At 45.6% G+C, this 23,863-nt stretch overlaps 1 protein-coding gene across 1 annotated transcript; it reads right to left on the bottom strand.

The window, feature by feature from the left end:
• Nucleotides 1-601: 601 nt before the first annotated feature.
• Nucleotides 602-20,814, bottom strand: LOC119393667 (major facilitator superfamily domain-containing protein 6). Its single transcript, XM_037660783.2, has 4 exons — nt 20,049-20,814; nt 16,333-17,685; nt 2,940-3,119; nt 602-2,061 (listed from the first exon to the last, which is right to left on the bottom strand). The coding sequence occupies exons 1-4, from the start codon at nt 20,107-20,109 to the stop codon at nt 1,964-1,966; spliced, it is 1,692 nt and encodes a 563-aa protein (XP_037516711.1). The 5' UTR covers nt 20,110-20,814; the 3' UTR covers nt 602-1,963.
• Between the last annotated feature and the right edge of the window lie 3,049 nt (nt 20,815-23,863).

Consider the following 23,863-nt stretch of genomic DNA (forward strand, 5'->3'; position numbering starts at 1 on the left):
AACGCGCGTGTCCGGTTCCCTCGGAATCCGAAACGGCGGCATTTCCCTTGCGTGCCACTAGAGGCCGCCAGCATGAAGTGGCCTCCGGCAATGTGGCGTTATCTGGTCGCCTCAAGCAGCGCAGTTGCGCCTCCTAATTGTTTCTTCCTCCGTGCCCGTGTGTTCAAGGGACACTAAAGAAGAAAACGATATTTATCATATTGGTAAATTACTATTTCACAATTCTAAAATCACCACGCTTGCCGCGAGAAGAAGCTTTGTAAGCGAGAAAACGCGCAAAAAGAAAATGCATGTGGCGACGCTTAAACTCCTGCAGCAGACGTCGTGACGTCATAAACTTTGACGGCGTCTGCTAGGTGCTACGAAGTTCCTAATCAGTAAAAATGAAGTACATCGTCCTCTTACGGGACATTTAACTTAACATACCATGTTTCGGGAAATTTCGTTGAGCCAATTTCGCCAATATGCAAAAAATACACTTTGAAATCCATGACGTCACGTGCGGCGATTTCGGCGCGATACTTAAAAATGAGACTTTGACCTTATTTTTTTTGCTCTTAGTAAATCTATGATGGTGAAATTAACGACGTTAGCATTTTCAGCGCACAATTTATCAATCTTTACTGTCCCTTCAAAGAACCCCAGGAGGTCAAAATCATCCGGAGCACTCCACTACGGCGTCTCCGATAGCCTGGGACACTATGGGACGTTAATCCTTCTAACCAAGCAATCGTCAGTGAATGGAAACAAAGCAAGATAACGAAAAACAAAAAAAGGGAGGGGGGGGGGAGTACAAAAGGCAATTCTACTATCTTAATGTTGAATCCCGTCAGTGAACTGAACTATAACAGTTTCCATTCTCTGCGAAAGTCGATTCCAACTAAAAGATATTGCCTTATGTAGCTCGTCGTTTGCACACGAGAAAAATTCGAGAACGACGTTTACACGCTCTGCGCAGCAGCCGAACCCATGGTTCGCTTATCTGCTTTTATGTTTATATCTACGATAACCCTGAAAAGATGTGCCGCAGCAGGGATCACGTTAATTGGTGTCAAGATAAGCGTTTGCTCGTATTGCTGGCAGCTTTCGCACCTAGCCACGATGGCCGAAGAGGCAAAGCATTGCTCCTTTTCATGGTTGTCCTTCATGAGTGGCCATTGGGACAGCTCGAGAGATTTCAGTTGACGCTTCATGATTACGTCACACATCAACATAGTTATCTGTATTGGATGTGTATTATTTTCTTTCCTTCTTTTTTATACTTAGATGTGGGGGCGTCACCCATGCAGATGCTGTTACTTCGCAGAATAACTGCGTGCACTGCATGGTAGGCACAAACGAATGGAGCCATCTGGACCGCACTTGAATTCTTTGCGTTTAAAGCGACACATTGTCCATTCAACACAGCACACCCAGCTGCACATGGTTTATTTAGGAGGAAATTTCGCTTGAAATTAAGATTTGCGCCTCCCATACGCCTCCCAATTTCATGAAATTTCCGATTTCATAAATTTTGCCAGTTTCAGCAACGTAGTTTCAAAACTAACCCACGTTCACGCATCGTCGATGCTGCAGTGGCGTAAAAAAATATATATCCTAGATGCGGCGTCACCTACGGTAGCGGCTGCTGTAGGGTGTCCGTCGTGGATCACCCGGCGGCTTAAACTCCTCATCACCGTTCAACAATGTTCTTGACTGACTAAGTGATATCTGGGAGGGGCGTTGCATGGATTTCGCCCCATGCATCGAGTCATGCTTGGCGGAGATACGGTGTGTATACCCTCGTGTGGGGGCTTCTCACCATTCGCCAAGTATATGGGCAGTGTCATCCACACATTCCTGTGCAATTGCACACATCGCTGTTCGTGAATCACACTGGAACACTACATGTATACGGATTTTTGTTTCCGTGAACAAGGCACACTGTCCTTTGCAAGAGATCGCCATCAGTCCGAGCACTTGATCACACGTTTGTTTCGACGGGACTGTAGACGTAAGCGCTCTTTTCCGCTGACGCAACTTCGCCGCCTGAACCATGTTCGGAAGGAGGGGCAGCAGCTCCTGCGAACAGAAAAAAAAAGGAGCACGTGATTGCGAAGCGTGCAGATACGGTACATTGAGAGAAAAACTTTCGTATCTGCTCATGCATGTCGCGAGCCTAGGCGTGCGCATAAGGGGGGTGGGGTCGATGAGATACAATTTGGCACCCGCCCCCCTAATTGAGAACCCTGCGCACGCCTATAGTCGCGAGAACATGTGTATGGTTGGCATATCTGTAGAAGTTTCTACTGTTTGGTTTGGACTTCGTTGCTCTACAACACCACGCTTTGCTCTGTAACCGCACTTTATCGCAATATGGACGAATGCAGCGCGATTTGACGAAGACAGGAGACACAGATAAATCCAGACACAAGTCTCCTGTGTTCGTCAAAATCGCGCTGCATTCGTCTATATCATCTACCAACTCGCCCAACTCGCCCATAATATAGCCGTGGTTAGGAATCGAAATTCCGATTTTGTGTTCGGCAACAGGAAAACATATAGCCTCTGGAGCCGCCGAAGCAGGCCAATTGATGAGAGATAAGATGGCAAACGTAGTTTTCAATAGCGTCTTCTTCACTCAAAGAAAAAAAATTAGTATGTGTAACTCCTTTCGGTGAGTCTTGACTCGCCGCGTATATGACTCTCTTTGAAGAGACACGCTAACTCTCTTTTGGGATTCGCGACTCTTCGACGAGAGTATAATGATCTCCAAAGAGAGTTCCCATGTCTCTTTAAAGAGAGTCATATACGTGGCCAAGTTAGGACTCACAAAAAAGAGTGAAAAGACTCCTGTCTTTTTGTCTTGGAAAGCACCTGTGTCATGCCAGTGATCACTTGTGTGGTTCTCTGTGGTCACACACACCACTGAACATGTTGGTAGGAGTGGGTCAACTCACTCCTCTTAGCTGTTGCTGAGCGGCCCGGCTTGCCTGCTCGAGCCAGGTAGGCGAATGACGCGTCCAGAGCGTATGCCAGCAAGCACCACGTGAAGCCAGCTACGGCCACCAGCTGGAAGGTGGAAGCACCGCCCAACCACTCGAAGCCAGCTCCACCTACCATGCCGCCCAGCGCAGTACCTGCATATGCGTCACCAAAGGCGGTGACAACCAAGTAATGGTTGTAGGAAAAGTTTGCTATAATGTGCCAGTCGAGAGAGATTCCAGAACGACAAAACAGGCATATCCTTCGGATTTGCGAAACCATGCACCGCCCTATCTCAGAGGTCATGTTGCAGGTATTGCAAATAAGTGACAGTAGCCCTGATCGGCTTCATTAACATAATGTCCGCGTAGGAGGGTCTAGTCGGAAAAAGTATACGGTTAAGGCAACCCGACCGCATTTGTAGGCATAATTGCCAGACAGGTCGAGCGAGCCAGCCGCCTACACGTTCGATGAAGCCTGGTTAGGTCGCTCCCTGGGCCTGACCCAGTTAAGGACGATTGGATTTAGAGCCTATGCTTATATTATATATATATATATATATATATATATATATATATATATATATATATATATATATATATATATATATATATATATATATATGTGTGTGTGTGTGTGTGTCATCGCACAAATTGCAGATCCAAGCTAGACGTTTCCATATTGAGTCACGATTAACGCCGAGGACGGCCGTCATGCGGTACTACAGCTAGCATCTACGGAGAAAGTCTCTGGAATTAATCGGCTACCTTTCCGATAAAGTGATGATTGCTTTATCATCCCCACTGATTTCATTGTTATAAGTCAGTGACGTTAGCGGGGAATAAATACCACGAACAGAACGAGCACAGGTGTTTCCTTTGAACATTCTGAGCGCGACTCCGCGCGCCTGCATTAAAAAAAAAACTATGCGTGCTGGCTATATACATACTGCTTTATGGGTAGAGGAGATAGAGAAAAAGTTCGGCAGCTGTCACACTCTGGTAACACAAGAAGGCGAAAGCCCGGCTGCACTCACGTGAGGCAAACGAGCTGCAACGAGCTAGTACTTATGCCTGGATTTAAATTGACCCTTTCATGCGAATGCTTTTGTCTTTGTATGTTTTTCTCAAAGGTTTGCCGACTTTTGATCGCATTCAAGTGTTTCTCTGATTCCGCTTCCGCAACGCTGCATTATGCGCTTCCGTCACGCGATATTAGATCTGTTAACGTGACTCCTTGCCCGATATGAAAACTGTATAAGGTCTTTTTCAGTAGAAGTTTCAAGCGCTGGCGTGGCTCTGCGATAGAATACTTGACTGTCACGCGGAATACCCGAGTTCGATTCCGGCTCGAACCCTGATTTTTATTCTTTGCATCCATCGGTGTGACTGTATAGTCTTTTTCCGAAGCAGTTGCTCAAGCACTGGCGTGGCCCTGCGGTTGAATAGCTGAGTGCCACGCAGAATACGTGGTATGGTGGCTAGAGGGGGAAGTGTGACGGGCGAGAGCGGAGGGCTGTACGAATTCCCAATGAAAGATGGCGGTCACACCAGGTGGCGCTACCTGCGCCGTAGGTGCAGGTAGCGCCACCTGGTGTGACCGCCATGACCTTGACCTTGACGGATATTCAGACACCAATGGTAAGTTATTGCTAGATCTCTGCGAGCAACGTAGTCTTGAGATAGTTAACGTGGGGCCTAAGTGTGAGGGGCAGATCACGTGGGAAGTCGGAAACCGGCAATCGAGCATTGATTATTGTCTCATGACAGAAGGAATGTATGACAAACTTAGAGAGATGAGAATAGACGAGGAAGGCATTAACAGCTTGGGTAGTGATCATAAACGCATAATATTACAAATGGGATATAAAACTGAAAATAAGAACATAGAATCAAAGTTTGGCAGCTTGTATCTAAATGACAAACAGATAACAAATATAGCCGCAAGAGTCGAGGAAAAAGTAGACAAACTACCAGGCAAAGACTGGAAGTATAGTGAGCTGCTACATGTAATCACGGAAGAAATGGAAAAAGAGAAGAAAACTATTTGTTGGAAAGGAAAGAGAAAGCCAAAACGTTGGTGGAACAAAGAAATCCGGGAGGCGATCGAGAAGCGACGTGAGGCATCACGGGAGCACAGACAAGCAAAAAAGGAGAAGCGGCCACAGGACGAATTCAACCAAATATGGGAAATATATTTAGAGCAAAAATCCATTGTGCAGAAATTAGTCGAGGCAAAAATTAAAGGTGAAAGTGAACGCTGGATGACAGAGATTCGCGAAAAGAAGGCCGCGCCTAGGATATTTTGGAGCCACCTAAAAGCGCTGGGTAGGAAGTCTGTCACAATGCAACAACATATGGTAGATGAAGGAGGAAATCAATTGGAAGGGTATGAAGCGCTAGGTTACATCCGAAAGATAACAGCTGATTCGTTTAAAAAGGTCGCCCAGGGGATTCCCCCAGTGAGTAAAAGTACGCAAAGGAGTGCAACCGACGAAGATGTAGTACTAGAGAATTTCAATTGGAAGAAGGCCGAAGGAAAAATTCCTAAGCGCACTACTCCGGGCTTAGATGGGGTTCCCGTCAGCCTCATTAACGAACTCGGACATAAAACTAAAGAAGCACTGCTGAAAGCCGTGGAAAAGTGCTTACAGGAGAGGTAAATACCAGACAGTTGGCGAAAAAGTAGAATGAACTTAATCTATAAAGGCAAGGGAGAAAAGGATAACATTCGCTCGTATAGACCGCTAACCATTACATCGGTGCTATACAGGTTGGCGATGCAGGCAGTAAAATTAAAAATAGAAGCGTGGGTAGAACAAAATGATATTTTGGGAGAACTTCAGAATGGATTTCGAATTGACAGGCGGTTAGACGATAATCTGTTTGTTCTTACCCAGTGTATAGAAATATCGAAAATAGAAAACAGGCCCTTATACGTAGCTTATCTAGATATTACCGGGGCGTATGACAACGTTAATCAGGAAATTTTGTGGGATATACTGAAAGAAGTGGGCATAGGTGACGACTGTATACAGCTTTTGAGGGAAATATACCGAGGAAATACAGTTTGTATAGAATGGGAAGGAATAAGTAGTAAGGACAGCGTTGAAATTAGCAAGGGGCTGAGACAGGGATGTCCTTTGTCCCCGCTGTTATTCATGCTGTACATGGTGAGGATGGAAAAAGCGCTAGAAGGTAGCAACATTGGATTTAATTTGTCACACAAGCAGGTCGGCACGATGGTTGAGCAGAAGCTTCCAGGTCTATTTTATGCTGATGATATTGTCTTATTTGCGGACAGTCAACATGATATACAGCGACTGGCAGATATATGCGGAAGGGAATGTGAGGCTCTAGGACTAGGATTTAGTGCAACAAAATGTGGATTGATGGTATTCAATGATCACGAGGACCATGCGGTCTTTATACAGGGCCAAAAAATACCGAGGGTAAGCGAGTACAAGTACCTCGGAGTATGGGTAAATGAGGGGGATAGATATATGGAGGTACAAGAGAAAGCATCGGTAGCAAAGGGAAAGAGGAATGCTGCAATTATGAAGCACAGAGCTTTATGGGGATACAATAGGTACGAGGTGCTTCGAGGGCTGTGGAAGGGTGTGATGGTCCCGGGGCTTACATTTGGGAACTCAGTAGTGTGCATGAAGTCAGAGGTACAATCAGGAATGGATGTAAATCAAAGGACGGTGGGCCGCCTCGCGTTGGGCGCTCACGGGAAGACGACAAATGAGGCTGTAAAGGGTGATATGGGATGGACAGGCTTTGAAGTGAGGGAAGCTCAGAGCAAAATGAGATTCGAAGAGAGGCTGAGGAAAATGAAGAACAATAGATGGGCAGAGAAGGTTTTCAGGTATTTGTATAGAAAAAGCGTTGACACGCAGTGGAGAAAAAGAACTAGGAGGCTCATCAGTAAATATACGGCTAGCAGTGCGGGCGATATGGCAACAAGGAGCATTAAGCGGAAGGTCAGAGAGGCGGAGAGGACTTATTGGATGGCAGCGATGGAAAAGAAGCCGGCTCTGAGTAACTACCGAAAGGGAAAAAACGAAATGAGGGAAAGGTTTTATGATAATTCAAGGGGAAGCGCTTTACTGTTTGAAGCAAGGTCGGGCTGCCTTAGAACGCGTAGTTATAAAGCGAGATTCAGTAACGAAGAAGAACAATGTACATGCTGCGGGGGAACTAAGGAAACGATGGAACATGTACTGATTGAATGTGGCGATATTCACCCAGGTATACGTGTGGGCACGAGTCTACATGAAGCCTTGGGTTTTAGGGACAACAATGGAAAGCTGCACACGTCCGCGATAGAAATAAGTAAGAGACGGTTAGAGTATTGGTGGCAGAAAAGTAGAGATAAAGAACAAAAATAAATAATAGGGGAAAAATAAGGTCATTCGGCCTTAAGAGGCAGAGAGATGGACCGTGAATTTATATTTTTTTGGTATAAAACATAGATTTAATCAATGTAGATAAGGTATTAGGCCAACATGAAACAAGGAAGCTTTTTTTTTTCTTCGAGCCTGGTGGCAGACATGTCACCGCCCCGTTTTAAAGGGGACGCTCATAGCATCCATCCATCCATCGTGCTTGCGGCCATGCTTGCGGCGGCATTTGCCTGCTTTGCGTATGGCCGCTAGACGTTAGTTTCACTTGTTTCTAATAATCGCTTATACCCCGCGCCCGTGTTGTTAAAGGCGCTACGTGTTTGTTTCGCTAAGAAGCATGTGTTGCAAGTTCTTAGCGGTGTTAAGCAAGAGGAAAAAAAAAACCAAGAATGCTTTTAAACCAGACGGAACTGGCGTGCCTCCATGTTTTCATATTTAAATGTTTCTTAATATCGGTTTGCTTCGACATGTTTAATCTGCTACAGTGTGCAAAAACTGGGCTAGTTGGTTGATTTTCATGGTAAAAGCATGGCAAAAAGACGACAACACGAGAAGAACGACACAGGACAGGCGCTGAACTGTTCAGCGCTGGTTCTGTGTCATTCTTATTATCATAATCCTTTTGCGCTGCTTTTACCATATTTATAGTCTGCTTCAATTGAACTAAACCACTTGCTCGGCTGCATAGCTCAGCTGACTTTAAAGTGTTCTTTCCTCTTGGTCAAGTGTAAACTGTTTACAATCGTTCATAGCGAGTATACTGGCTGCAGTGCAGGGCGTTTTTTTTTTTTCTCTCTTAGTCCGCACCCACCTCCCCCCTCGATTTCCTCTGTATTGTAGGGGGTTCTCTTGAGCGCGAAATGTTCAAAGCATTTACATTTTCCGGCTACTTTTCCTTGAGAAAATTGAAGTGCTCTTGAGCGCGAAATGTTCAAAGCATTTACAATTTCCGGCTCCTTTTCCTTGAGAAAATTGAAGTGGAGATCGGAATGCTGAGCTGGAGGCTCTTTGATACTGAGCATTTTATTTTATTATTTTAGCGATAGTTCTATCTATGGAAGGACCAATGATTTCTGTTAACTTACGGCTTTAGATGCATACTAAATACATGCAAGGTCATGTTTATTAAATGCGAAGCATTTCTTAGCGAACTTCTGCGACTTTGACCGTATCTATCTATCTATCTATCTATCTATCTAGCCGCCTACGACTTCGTGCTCTCCTGGTCGCTTGGTTAATCGAATGTGCACCAAAATTGGTATGGTGTAACATGACTGTATGACGAACATAAATGACAAGTCATAACATGAAAATCATGACACGAATGTCATGTACAGCATGATTTACATGCTACGCTCATGGTGCGCTGGCGGCCGTTTCGCTAGCTTGATATACACCAAAATTGGCGTCTTGCGATGTGACCGTGTGACGAACATAAATAACACGAGTTATCATGAAAATCATGACACGCATGTCATGTACAGCATGACTTACGTGCGACGCTCATGGGGCGCTGGCGGCCGTTTCGCTAGATTGATATGCACCGAAATTGGTATCTTGCGACGTGACCGTGTGACGAACATAAATAACACGAGTTATCATGAAAATCATGACACGCATGTCATGTACAGCATGACTTACGTGCCACGCTCATGGGGCGCTGGCGGCCGTTTCGCTAGATTGATATGCACCAATATTGGTCTCTTCCGACGTGACCGTGTGACGAACATAAATAACACGAGTTATCATGAAAATCGTGACACGCATGTCATGTACAGCATGACTTACGTGCCACGCTCATGGGGCGCTGGCGGCCGTTTCGCTAGATTGATATGCACCGAAATTGGTATCTTGCGACGTGACCGTGTGACGAACATTAATAACACGAGTTATCATGAAAATCATGACACGCATGTCATGTACAGCATGACTTACGTGCCACGCTCATGGTGCGCTGGCGGCCGTTTCGCTAGCTTGATATACACCAATATTGGTCTCTTCCGACGTGACCGTGTGACGAACATTAATAACACGAGTTATCATGAAAATCATGACACGCATGTCATGTACAGCATGACTTACGTGCCACGCTCATGGGGCGCTGGCGGCCGTTTCGCTAGATTGATATACACCAATATTGGTCTCTTCCGACGTGACCGTGTGACGAACATAAATAACACGAGTTATCATGAAAATCATGACACGCATGTCATGTACAGCATGACTTACGTGCCACGCTCATTGGGTGCTGGCGGCCGTTTCGCTAGATTGATATACACCAATATTGGTCTCTTCCGACGTGACCGTGTGACGAACATAAATAACACGAGTTATCATGAAAATCATGACACGCATGTCATGTACAGCATGACTTACGTGCCACGCTCATGGGGCGCTGGCGGCCGTTTCGCTAGATTGATATGCACCGAAATTGGTATCTTGCGACGTGACCGTGTGACGAACATTAATAACACGAGTTATCATGAAAATCATGACACGCATGTCATGTACAGCATGACTTACGTGCCACGCTCATGGTGCGCTGGCGGCCGTTTCGCTAGCTTGATATACACCAATATTGGTCTCTTCCGACGTGACCGTGTGACGAACATTAATAACACGAGTTATCATGAAAATCATGACACGCATGTCATGTACAGCATGACTTACGTGCCACGCTCATGGGGCGCTGGCGGCCGTTTCGCTAGATTGATATACACCAATATTGGTCTCTTCCGACGTGACCGTGTGACGAACATAAATAACACGAGTTATCATGAAAATCATGACACGCATGTCATGTACAGCATGACTTACGTGCCACGCTCATTGGGTGCTGGCGGCCGTTTCGCTAGATTGATATACACCAATATTGGTCTCTTCCGACGTGACCGTGTGACGAACATAAATAACACGAGTTATCATGAAAATCATGACACGCATGTCATGTACAGCATGACTTACGTGCCACGCTCATGGGGCGCTGGCGGCCGTTTCGCTAGATTGATATGCACCGAAATTGGTATCTTGCGACGTGACCGTGTGACGAACATAAATAACACGAGTTATCATGAAAATCATGACACGCATGTCATGTACAGCATGACTTACGTGCCACGCTCATGGTACGCTGGTGGCCGTTTCGCTAGCTTGATATACACCAATATTGGTCTCTTCTGACGTGACCGTGTGACGAACATAAATAACACGAGTTAACATGAAAATCATGACACGCATGTCATGTACAGCATGACTTACGTGCCACACTCATGGGGCGCTGGCGGCCGTTTCGCTAGATTGATATACACCAAAATTGGTATCTTGCGACGTGACCGTGTGACGAACATAAATAACACGAGTTAACATGAAAGTCATGACACACATGTCATGTACAGCATGACTTACGTGCCACGCTCATGGTGCCCTGGCGGCCGTTTCTCTAGGTTGATCGACCCCCAAGTTGGTACTGCGCGATGTTACTGTGTGACGAACATAAATAATAGGAGTTAACATGAAAACCATGACACGCATTTTCCTCAATGACATACAAGACGTTGTATGCAGCTCTTTGCTGGCTGCTTCGCATTACATCGATTCCCACAATGCGTGGGATCTGCCGGCTTTTAAATGCGAAGCATTTCTTAGCGAACTTCTGCGACTTTGACCGTATCTATCTATCTATCTATCTATCTATCTATCTATCTATCTAGCCGCCTACGACTTCGTGCTCTCCTGGTCGCTTGGTTAATCGAATGTGCACCAAAATTGGTATGGTGTAACATGACTGTATGACGAACATAAATGACAAGTCATAACATGAAAATCATGACACGAATGTCATGTACAGCATGATTTACATGCTACGCTCATGGTGCGCTGGCGGCCGTTTCGCTAGCTTGATATACACCAAAATTGGCGTCTTGCGATGTGACCGTGTGACGAACATAAATAACACGAGTTATCATGAAAATCATGACACGCATGTCATGTACAGCATGACTTACGTGCGACGCTCATGGGGCGCTGGCGGCCGTTTCGCTAGATTGATATGCACCGAAATTGGTATCTTGCGACGTGACCGTGTGACGAACATAAATAACACGAGTTATCATGAAAATCATGACACGCATGTCATGTACAGCATGACTTACGTGCCACGCTCATGGGGCGCTGGCGGCCGTTTCGCTAGATTGATATGCACCAATATTGGTCTCTTCCGACGTGACCGTGTGACGAACATAAATAACACGAGTTATCATGAAAATCGTGACACGCATGTCATGTACAGCATGACTTACGTGCCACGCTCATGGGGCGCTGGCGGCCGTTTCGCTAGATTGATATGCACCGAAATTGTTTTTATCACACATTTGTCATCCCATAATTATGTCAGACATTTGTTATCACATACTCCCCTATCACGTTAAGAGGTCAAATTACTTGACCCTCCTCAACTTCAAGTTTTTGTCGCTCCCTTATTTTTGGACACTCCTGTCTGCTTTTCTTTTTTTGGTAAAGTACTTTGGTGCGTCCGGAAACACCGTAGGCACAGCGTCTTCTGACAAACGCGGGGTATCTCAACAACCTCACCGTTTATAATGTGTTGGTATGTCCTTCCGATGAAACTCACGTCGAAGTGCCGCTCGCAAACAACGCTGTCCCTCGTCAGCTCTTTGTCAGTCCCCTTAATATTTCGAGCTCATTGCTCTCGCCTCGAGAGATCCTTCGGGGCTTTAAAGACCGAAAGCTTCTCCGAGCACGATCTATACCCGCCTTTACAGCCAGGGACGAAGCATGTACTACTTGTCGATTTGACGGCATGGTTCGCAGAACACGTGGGTACAGTGGCGGGTAAACAAACGACGACAGCGAAGGCAAGGCATCCGAACAAGGTGACAGCACAGCACAGAGAGAACGAACGAGTCCAGACGAGCCAAAGCAAGCGCGGCGAGCGCGAGCACCTACTACTACACCAGCGCCCCTTGCGGCGGCCAGAACTTTCATTGCGTTCCGCGCATCGCTCTCCCACGCCGGGGATACAGCGCCCGTCACACTTCCCCCTCTAGACACCATATACGTGGGTTGTATACCGGCTCAAAGCCGGATTGTCTTTGGATGCACTGGGATTTTTTCGTCGCAGCGCGTTTCGTGTCAAGGTTACCGGCTCTCTGAGGCGAGCTCCAACATAGAAACCTAAGGCTTTCGCCTTAATAACCTTTGTTTCACAAATAAAGTAGCAGAATCTCTCCGTCTTCCTTCCTGCGTCATAGGGAGGAAATAGCATATGTCGTCCGATTCGGTAATAATAATAATAATAATAATAATAATAATAATAATAATAATAATAATAATAATAATAATAATAATAATAATAATAATAATTCCCATCAATACAATTAAGGCTTGATGGAAGGCGAGAGACTAAAAGCGAGAAACTCTTGACTAAGGTCTCACACCTTTTACGGCAGGCAGGTAGCAGGGAACATTATATATATAGCGTTTGTATTCACAAGAATGCAAAACAAGAAGAGAAAGAGAGAGAAAACAAAACAAAAAAGTGAATAAGGTAGAGCTATTCAGAACGAAAACAATGAGTGAGATGCATTTCCACGCGTTTCATTTTGCGACATATGCATTACACCAACCTATGAGGAAAGATAAACGTACAAAGACGTGCAAATGATGTTGGCGAGCATTTAGCACAATTTGATATCTAATATAATATCTAATAATAATATATTATCTGAAGATGAAACATGTCATGGGGCCAGTAGACTGCTATTTGTGGGATATGTCTGCACTTAGACATTACGTGCAATGTTGGGAAACTGTTGACGTGGCGATATGATCGATATGTTGGTCCCAAAGCATCTGTTCTGAAAAAGACACTCTCAGTGATTTAAAAGACTGAACAATTTCTGTGGTTTGTCCTCCGTATGATAAGTTAACAGTAAGGTCACATTTTTTTCTCGTGCGAAAACTGCCTTGGATTTATTAACAATAATACTCAGAACATTTATATTGTTCCATAGTTCCAGCTTTTCTTTTTTTTTTAGAAAATTGTTCGCCTATGCTGCCAAATTGTTAAAGCTATCAGCATCAAAAAATACACTGGTATCATATGCATATGTTATGAAACGAGCATTACCATCCATAATGACCAGATCATTACTACATATTTTGAAAAGTAGTGGTCCTAGAATGCTGCCTTGTGGCACGCCACAGTTCACCGCTCGCATGGTCGACCTAAATTTGTCCATTGAAACAAACTGTTTACGGGAGGAAAGGTAGGATTTGACTATTTCCGGAGCATGACCTCTTATTACATAAAGCTGTAAATTTTTAAATAATATGTCATGACTTATTTTCTCAAAGGCCTTGATAAAATCAAGAATTCCTACTACAACATTCTTGTTGATTCAGTTTTCCATAGTTGCCAGACTTTCCATTGGAGTACATACGTATACCCATCATGTGACCATCTGTGTGAACGTATTCTATTAAGAGCTATGAGAATTAGTGGGTGGAGACACGCCATGGAGGAAAAAGGTAAAGGTTTAATGGTCACTGCTGGCAAGAGCCGGCCGGGCTTTTCTTTTTGTGATAACATGTACACGTTCTCTCCAAATGGCTCGCATTCCATCGCAGCTTGATATCAAGTGCACTTATCGCGCTCAGTCAGGACATCTGCGTACAGAGCAGCGCCAGCTGCCCAGATCCATGCTCTGGGGCGAGGGGGTGGGGAGTCTGGCCTGCGGCCGCCGTTCAACACCACGGGTGGTCATCGAGCAGCGAGACGAAGGATTCACCGCACCCAGCATGCTGGAGGTGTGTTTTCCACGAAGAGACAGCGTCGCAAGAACAATTCGTGCGTGTGCGTATAAGTGCGTGTGTTGGGGGAGGTGCCAGCGAAGTGACCCGAGGAATTAGGGACCTGATTGGCAAAAAACGTTGTCCCCTGTTTCCCCTAGACCTGGCATCTATAGGGATTGCGAAGGGTGTAAAAGACGCAATCGAATGCACAAGAGAAGGATTCTGGAACAAATTCTGAACCTGTGAACATATAAGTAAACCTCTTGTACGCTTCATCGCGGCGCCTCAGTCCGGTTCCCGCCATCCAACAGCAGCTCTTCTTGCAGACGAGGTTTGCGACCGCCTGCATGGACGCAGCCGGGAGAGCCTCAACTTCGAACACTTGGCATCAAAACATATCGTATGTTTATAGTTTTACTCACTGCATCTAGATACCATCCTTGCGAGTCAAGATAAGTACATTGATCTGCGAATTGTTCCATTAGCCTGGCTATACTGCACGTATATCTTTCCGAGGTTCAGTAGTGTATCCAAGAATGCCTCGCCATGGTAGAATGCATAGGCGTATCTACCGGGAGGGGAGGAGGGGGGGCAGAGGGGATGCTAGCCCCCCCCCCCCTTATTTTAAGGGTGATCACCGTCGGCTGCACGCTGTGAAATCAACAACTGAGGCGTATATTTCCTTCGGCACAGCAATCATGTAATTATATAATGAAATGTGTCCTAAGCATCTGCTGTGAATGTTGTTATCCGTGTCCCACGACCACGCACTGTAGGCTCTCTGCGGTGCAGGCTCCTTATGCGACGCTTTCGTGCCTTGCGCTCCAACATTGCAGAGCAGGCTACGCTGAGCAGGGGGTCTATAACATTAAATCACTCTGTCATCCTCTTATTCTACCCTGCCTGGGTTGAAATTTAAATCATCGAGTGCGAAAATACGGGCGGGAACCAGTAAACGTTTTATGGACCGATCAAACCTCTTTCTGCGTTGGGAAATTCATTTTCTTTCATCGAAAAGTTATGCGGTTAATGTATAGAAAGCGCTGCTTGTAATACCATTACGAGCATAACACGCAACTGTGTGGTAATGTACACTACATAAAATTGACTGTACTTTTTGCATAACATTATTAAGCAATGCCTAGCAAATTCTCTCTCTGTATGCTTTAAGAATCAGTCAGTGCGAATGAAATCTCTATCTATCTATCTATCTATCTATCTATCTATCTATCTATCTATCTATCTATCTATCTATCTATCTATCTATCTATCTATCTATCTATCTATCTATCTATCTATCTATCTATCTGTCTGTCTGTCTGTCTGTCTGTCTGTCTGTCTGTCTGTCTGTCTGTCTGTCTGTCTGTCTGTCTGTCTGTCTGTCTGTCTGTCTGTCTATCTATCTATCTATCTATCTATCTATCTATCTATCTATCTATCTATCTATCTATCTATCTATCTATCTATCTATCTATCTATCTATCTATCTATCTATCTATCTATCTATCTATCTATCTATCTATCTATCTATCTATCTATCTATCTATCTATCTATCTATCTATCTATCTATCTATCTATCTATCTATCTATCTATCTATCTATCTATCTATCTATCTATCTATCTATCTATCTATCTGTCTGTCTGTCTGTCTGTCTGTCTGTCTGTCTGTCTGTCTGTCTGTCTGTCTGTCTGTCTGTCTGTCTGTCTGTCTATCTATCTATCTATCTATCTATCTATCTATCTATCTATCTATCTATCTATCTATCTATCTATCTATCTATCTATCTATCTATCTGTCTGTCTGTCTGTCTGTCTGTCTGTCTGTCTGTCTGTCTGTCTGTCTGTCTGTCTGTCTGTCTGTCTGTCTGTCTGTCTGTCTGTCTGTCTGTCTGTCTCCCATGTAGTGAGGGAGGTTTGCCGCCCTACTCGCGAACTAAAATTTAAAGGTATATGGGCTTTGTCAAGAAGTCTTTTTGCATCATGAACTATATTCAAGACTGTAGTTGGAATGAGGAAGAACACAGACAACTAGGAAATACGCTGCGAGAGTAGGGTCAGAACCTTAATTACACATGTGAAGATTGGCTTAATGAACTATTTCCGAAACTGCTTGGTCAGCAGTGGCCTCCTGATGTACCCTCTTACCGATGCCTTCGAAGAAGCCCATCACGAGTCCCATAGTTGTGGCCTCGGTTCCGGGCGGCGCCACTTCCTCGGCGTAAGAAGGAATGGCCGTGAAGAAGGCTCCGAGAGCCAAGCCGAGCAGTAGCTCCACAGGAAGGGTCACCCAGGGGTTAACGATTATCGAGTACAACGCAAAGGAGAGCGCCATCGACACAAGAGCGGCACGCAGAACGAACACGTGTCCCGCCTTGCCAATGGCCCAACCCGCGCACACAAAGACCGGAAGTTCGGCGAAGCTCCGCACTGCCACAGTAGCACCCATCAGCGCCGAGGAAGCACCGAGGTTGTCCAAGTACCAGAAGTGGTACTGCCACACGATGCCCACGAACACGCCGCCGATGGTGGCGTCCAGGAGGAGAAACCACACACGACTGTCCTTGTACACAAGGCGGAACACGTCCTTGGCAATGCTCTCGGTGCTCTTGCTTTTCCTGATGTCGCAGATGCAGACGCAGGCTGCATCGACGAGCATCAGTGCGGCAGCCAAGTAAAGGCCCGCCGAATAGTCCGTGCGAGACGACGGGCCGCTGGTCCCCTTGAGGCCATCGATGAGGTATCCGCTTCCGGCGGCGAATATGCCCCATCCCACAGTGCCCCACAACCGGTGCAAGCCGAATCGACTCTTGGAGTCGGCACCTTCGCTTTCGAGAAGCTCGAAGCACCCGGTGTCCGTCAGAGAGTTGGCGCAGCCGATGGCCGCGTAGTTGACCGTCACGAAGATGCAGTACAACCAGAATACCGCCGTTGCGAGAACAGAGCCCGACGCAGCTGCTGCACCCCTGCCCGTCAAAGGACAAAATATATTGCAAGTTCCGGATACATTTTCAACTTCCCCGGCCGGGAACCTTAGCGTTAGATTGGTGTCGCTGACGTTCGCACGCACTCGTACACTTTCATACTGCACGTCGTTCTCTGATTGATTACCTTCCCTGATGCAGGTTAAGTGACAGGACAGGTCCACTAGAGCTGGTTGCGTTAAATTTAGTTGGGAAAGTGGTATTACATGAGATCTACTCGCAATGTCTTCAGGTGTGACGGATATTGACAAGTTCAGCTGAGTGGAACCATTGCCTTCTGTCACTCCTTGAGCGGCGGCAGGCAGGAAGTTTATCGCTGCGAACGTTGCCATAATGCAGATCAGGAAAGACAGGATGACGACCTTGATCTTCCTCGAGTGGTCGACGATAGCGCCGAATATCGGTTTTGAAGCCGCGGAGAAAAAGGGTGCCACGGTGTAGATAAGGCCCACTTCGACGGCAGACACTCCACGGTCCTTAATCAGGACGCCGATAAAGGGCAGGAAGCCAGAAAGCGCTGCGAAAAACACAAAAGTGTGGTGTATAAGCAAACAAGCTCTATTCTTGTTTAAACAAGTGGTTTCCACGACACGTGAGCTGAGTATTGTAGTAAAATGTACTGTGCTACTTCTCGTGCAGTGCGTAGTTTTCATACTTATATTCATATTTCATATTCATATTCAGCGCTGCGTCTCTCTATGGGGCACGCAGATAATGCAGATCACCTTGAAGCGAGTAACGCACAGCGAAAATAGAAAAAAAGACAAGCGGAGACTGCACAATACGTGTGCGATTTAGACCTGCAGCTTCTTGCCTACCGGATTTTGCTTGTTCCATAAACCATCTAGTTGCGCCAGAATGGATCGACGAAACTGTGCATGACGTATTTGTGTATTTGTCATAAACACGCAGTTTTCTTAGACGTGGCATGCTCCGGAAGAAGCCATCTCGTGATCGTAATTACAATGCAGCGTTGTGATGTTAAAACAGACAGACTCATGCCTTACGTGAGTGTAGCGTCAAGGTGTAGATAATTCTTTGACGCATTTATATGGATGCCTAAAACACCACTATAACCGTTGTGGGCGCATATATATACACTAACATTGCTTATATAATGGTCGCAGTTGATTCTTCCAGCAATCTGCGTTCACGCAAGTCTGTCAAAGAAACGGCCTGACTTCATGTCATATCAAACGTGCCTCTCTTTACGCCCATTCTTCATGTTAGCATAATCTCTGCATTATTTTCGTGATCTGTTGAGCACACATTGATAAACTGAGCGATAAGATGGACGCACGAAACACATGACCAATAAATACGTGCTATCCTTGCCCTGGCAAGTCAGGCTACTTATTAGAGACCTGCTTTCAATCCGGCGCTAATGTCCTTATGATCGGCGAGCACAGCAGCTTTTGCTTGTTAATTTCTTCATAAAGATTCGGCAAATCACTCTCCAATTTGTCTGGCGGACTCTGGCTGTGCTAGTGGGCGCCAGTACGATCAGGTAAACGATCCTGTAATAACATCTAACGTAAACAAACACTCACACAGACATCTACTTACATCATACTAGCAATTTTGACCAGATAGTTTTATCATCCTGCCAATGGTGAATGTTTGATATGGTGTTTGAACCGCACGATAATGTAGGGATGTCGCATTGGATCTTAAAGAGCTAAAAAGGACTAAAAACACGTAAGATACAATGTGAACTGCAATCCTCACCTCGATCAAACTATAGTGTTACTCACTAGCAGGCCTGGACCGAAGGGCTAATCGCGGAGCCTGCGAAACTCGCATCGTTTCCTAGCATAGATCAGCTTTTAAAAGCTAAATGAGTGTTATGCCCATAGTACGACAGCGTAACCATACTGCGCTACTGAGCACAAAAAATTAGCTTGTTACTCCGTTATCACGGCTGACGAGCCAAGTATAGTGTAGGTCAAAGTACAGGCTACAAACAACGTACATGACGCCAATGGCGTGTAACAGCATTTGGTTTCATAACAGGCGAACGTGTTGCAAATCGTGGCTGGTGTCGGCACATGCACCATCGCGTGACTTTGTTTACAAAGTGCGCGTTCTGTTTGTATTCTCATTATGAGGCAGAAACGTGTTCGTCCTGTTGTTGCCATTTCACATAATACTGAAGAGGGCGTAAACGGCCAGCTTTTGTGCATGCAACCAAAAAATGGAAGCATGAGGAAATGAGCAGCGCCTTCGAAAATTGCATGACGTCTGGCGACGTACTGCATCTTGCACAAACACATGCACATGGTTTGTTCAAGGGCACACTGTGTCTTGGAGGTCAAAGCTCATCTGATCAAAAACGGTTCTGGTCAATGCAGTCCATTCATTATCAGAACTGAGTTTGACCAGGTCTGACAAGGAAGAGACTGCATTTTTATGCATCAAATGTTGGTGATGTGGGCATCTCATTTAGAGCGTGGCCCAGTGTCGAACAATTGTAGCTTTTCAGTAAATGTTTTCTTTACTTTACCCTCGAGCATGTATTCATAATTGATGCAATTAGCACTATCCTTTCGTGCTCTCTACAGCTTTCGATGTTACTACAGTTTCGTTTGTTTGAACTTCAATGAAGTTGAGCGAAATCTGCGCAAATGCGAGTCGAAAAACACTGTTAAGCACCTAAAGGCAGCGTCACTCATTTCTGAGGGGATGTATTGCACAAAAATAAAAAATAAATAAACGAAAACGGTGCTCTTTTACACGTACATTCCACGAACGGTTGCGATGACATCTTAACAGGTGCGTGCGGGGCACTGTTCTCTTGACAATGGGCGCGACAAACAATACGTGCAGTGAAGCGGTTAAAGCGAACGTGTTATAGAGGCATAGCAACTGCCGAGCACTTACCGCCGTAGTAAAAGAAGTAGTGCGCCTTCATTGGCAACTCCTTCAGGTTAATGTTCGGCATCGTGCGAAAATTTCAATGGTCCTCGCGGCGCACAAGTGCTGCTTTTTGGGCTCTCTCCTGCGCTCACTTACTTCAGTTGCTTGTTCGATTCTTTTTTTTTTTTTTGCTTATTTTCTGCACGCTTCAAAATGCAGTTATTACATCTTCCGATCTCCGCAAAGGAGTATCGCGCTATCACCTTGGGCGTCGTTGAAGGCTGCGACGAGCGAAAGGTGTTGAAGTCCTGCGGATAAGACGGTCGTCAAAGGTCGACGAGCCCGGCTGACGCTCCATACCCGAGTAAAAACCGAAAATCCAAAACACTCGGAGAGAGCATTGACCTTCAGTCAAATTCGGTAGCTCTCTTCTCGCTTGCCTGGAAGTGTGGCATTTGGTGCTCTCGTGTCCTGGCGGATCTCATAGATTCCGGTGAGTTTATCGCAATGCCTCGTACCTCCTGGGCTAATCGGCTGCCGCTTCTGCCGCTGCTGTAGCTTTTCCCCGCACGCCTTGCCCGTTATCTTTCAAGTCAGCCGGCCGCCTGCACTTGTTTCGCGCGTGCTCTTCTTCTTCGCCTTCTTTTGATGTTCGTGTTTCTCCGTCCTTCTTTCTTTCCCAACTCTTCTCTCTCTCGCGATCTGCTTACATGCCAAAAGAAAGGTGTTGCCAGGCGCTCTCCTAGCCAAGTCCTCACCGCGTGAGTGCCTCTAACACACGTAGCCCCCTCGGGGCTGATTCACCGACAGGAACGCGACGCGCTGTGCGAGCTTTTCGCTTTTTCGTGCACTTGCCGCTCAGCTGACGGCGGCGCGCTTGCGTAGTCGCGGAAGGCCCCGAGCGACAACATCCTGCCGTTGCTGCCGACGAACCCGCGCCTCCGGCCAGCTGTTTGCAAACGCACACTCAGGGCCTCGCTACGACCGAGAGCTTATGCATTGAACGAAAGGCGTGCATTTTTTTTTTCCTGTTTATCCCTGGCGATGGATTGTTTTGGAGTTTGGGAAGCGAGAGAAGTGGGTACTGGCGACGTGGGTGTGGTGTGGTGTCGTTTGTATTAGGTGAAATGAAAAGGTATCACTTTCTTGGAGCTGTAGTTCAAAAAAAGGATCAGTTTTTGATTTTCCGGAACCCGTACAGGTTCCTTGTTCGCGGTCACTGACCAAGTCGAAAAAGGAACAGTTTATGACGTTTCGGAACCCATACAGGTTCCTTGTTCATAATGAACAAGTGAACAAGGAGCCTGTTCACAATGAACTTGTGAACAAGGAACCTGTACAGCTTACTAAGAGTAAAAAAATATTTATTTTTTGACTCGGTCACTGCCCGTAATGTACGTTAAGTGCAACATGCTACATGACCAGATGAGCTTTCGTCGAACTCTTGATATATGTACTGGCGCGTTTAATTATCTTGGGAAATAGCGCTGATTAGTACACAAAGATGGATTTACTTGAAAGGACAACACTCAGCGCGAGATGCACCGAAAGTTGAAAAAGGAACTGCCATTTTATCAAATGTGCATGGCAGAGTGGAACGAATTATTACTGAAGCATATACCATATATATACAATGAGATGCGTGGGAGCTGGAGAATGCGTCAGCGCGTGTGTTTACGCAAAGTTCTGGATCGTGCAAGGAAGGTAACAAAGAAAACGCCGATCAATTTCTGAACGGGACTGCGATTGTTAAAAAGATGCGCATATGCGGTTTGTATACCCTGTTGCTCTTTTATCTTTCTTCAAGTAACGGTTTGTGTTACTGAAATTTAAAAAAAAAGTTGTTAGCTCACGCTTCGTAGCGGTGTGTGTAGATAAATCCGTCCCTGTACATTACTGCGCGACCATTCAAGCTTCTCATTTTTATTGCAGTTTTACGGGTTTAATTGCAGCCATCTGAAATTCGTATTGAAACTACTAGAAGCAGCCAGCTTTGCTGTATTTGGGCAGTGATTATGCAAGTTATACAGCTACGCCACCGCTGCATCGCTGTAGCGCGTAGGCAAGATAAGGTAGGGAGGTGGGCGAGTTAAAAAAGGATGCACGTTTCTAAAAAAAAAATCAGCGCGAACAGGACAGAGCACAAGACGAGGCACTCGTACTGTGTCCTTCTCGTCTTATGCTCCGTTCTGTTCGCGTTGGTTTTTACAAACAACCGCTGGTCATTAAGAATAACCGACTGGATTCCGAAAGAAGGCAAACGCGCGATGGGGGAGACAGAAAGTTAGGTGGGCAGATGAGATTAAGAAGTCGGCGGGTATAACGTGGCTGCAGTAAGCATAGGACCGATTTGATTGGCGCAACACGGGAGAGGCCTTTGCCCTGCAGGTATGTACTAGTTCACTGTACCTGCAATGGCCGGAGCTCATGATGATGTTGATTATGATGCAAGCTCGCACAAGTCAGTTGCTTTATTTTATGAAGGTGGTACCGACCGGCGATCACTAATATATGCACTTGAGCGCCTCTATGTTGAACGCATCTGCAGCGAAATGAACTATATGGCAAGTGTTATGGCGGGCTACCTATGCAGCGAAATTACCTTTATCATGTAGTATTGTATTGGAAAGATCCCGACCACTTCGTTATGAGCGCGCTGGACGTCGTATTCTTAATTTCTAACGCACATCGTGAGTTCTTAAGGAAATGATTGTGTTGCTATCCTTCAATGTGACCCAACTTGCTAGAACAAATGTGTTGTTCTTTTGCGTTATGAGGAAAGTTGTTCACGTTGGGACCGAATTTTTATCTGATGACAACTGCAGTCACGCTTTGTTAGACGGCCAACTTGTGGTCTTTTTAAGTGCAGAGCACTTTAGGGGTCCAGGCTGTCATATGCTGTCGTAGGCTGTCATATCGTGTCGCTCGGCGTCACGCAGGCGTAGCCATTACACAGGCGTACTATTACGCAGGCGTAGTGTAGCGTAGCCATATACAGCATAGCCATGTATATAGTATAGTATAGCAAGGGGGGCGGGAAATGGAAGTGAGGGTGAGGAGAAGGGAAAGGAAGAAGAGGGAGGGCAACGCATAGCATAGCTATGTATGGCGTCACGCAGTCAGAACCATGTATAGTACATAAATGTATAGCACAGCCATTAGGGATGTACGGAAATTCGAACATTTCGAATAACGAATCGAATGGCGTTCTATTTGATTCGGTACTCGAATCGAATAGTGCATATTATAAATACCGAATATTTTCGAATATTTTTGGAATAATGAACACAGATGACGAAGCCTGAAAGGTTCAAAACGTTGGGACAAAGAGGGGCAACGTTTGTTGTTTTAATCATCGAATTACTAGTAGCGTTGCCACCTTTTACCGAAAACAGAAACCGGCCCGTCGACGGGGGGGGGGGGGGGGTTAACAGGAGATTAAAATAATGTCGAACAATAAAAGCTATGTCAATTCTTTGGCATTCAGTGCCATTTAATGTAACATTGCTTTCATTGAGCCAATTAAACCCAATGTACAAACAAAAGCAGCACACTCAGCTAACCAACTAGCCTAATTGCTGACATAGAAGTACCCGTGATTGGAATGACGCTTCGCTTATTATTCTGAATGTGCTGCACTGAAAAGGAACCACAATGCTTCGTCCATAAAAAAGCTCTTGTTTGCGTCTGCATCCAACAGTTCAGTGGCATTATAGACACAAAGGAACGTTGAAATGTGCATATGCCACAAAAATGTCGGATATTCATGTACCATACACGCGCAATAATGTGCTCTATTCTAATGATCGCTATACTTGAAGGGATCCCAGAAAGTGGTT

Source organism: Rhipicephalus sanguineus, chromosome 5, assembly GCF_013339695.2.
Source record: "Rhipicephalus sanguineus isolate Rsan-2018 chromosome 5, BIME_Rsan_1.4, whole genome shotgun sequence".
Lineage (NCBI taxonomy): Eukaryota > Metazoa > Arthropoda > Arachnida > Ixodida > Ixodidae > Rhipicephalus > Rhipicephalus sanguineus.

Coding starts and splice junctions, on each gene's coding strand:
- LOC119393667 (XM_037660783.2), bottom strand. CDS start 20,109: ATGCCGAACATTAACCTGAAGGAGTTGCCAATGAAGGCGCACTACTTC. Junction 17,686..20,048: donor CTACTTCTTTTACTACGGCG/GTAAGTGCTCGG, acceptor TGTTTTTCGCAG/CGCTTTCTGGCTTCCTGCCC. Junction 3,120..16,332: donor GGGCTTCTTCGAAGGCATCG/GTAAGAGGGTAC, acceptor ACGCATATGCAG/GTACTGCGCTGGGCGGCATG.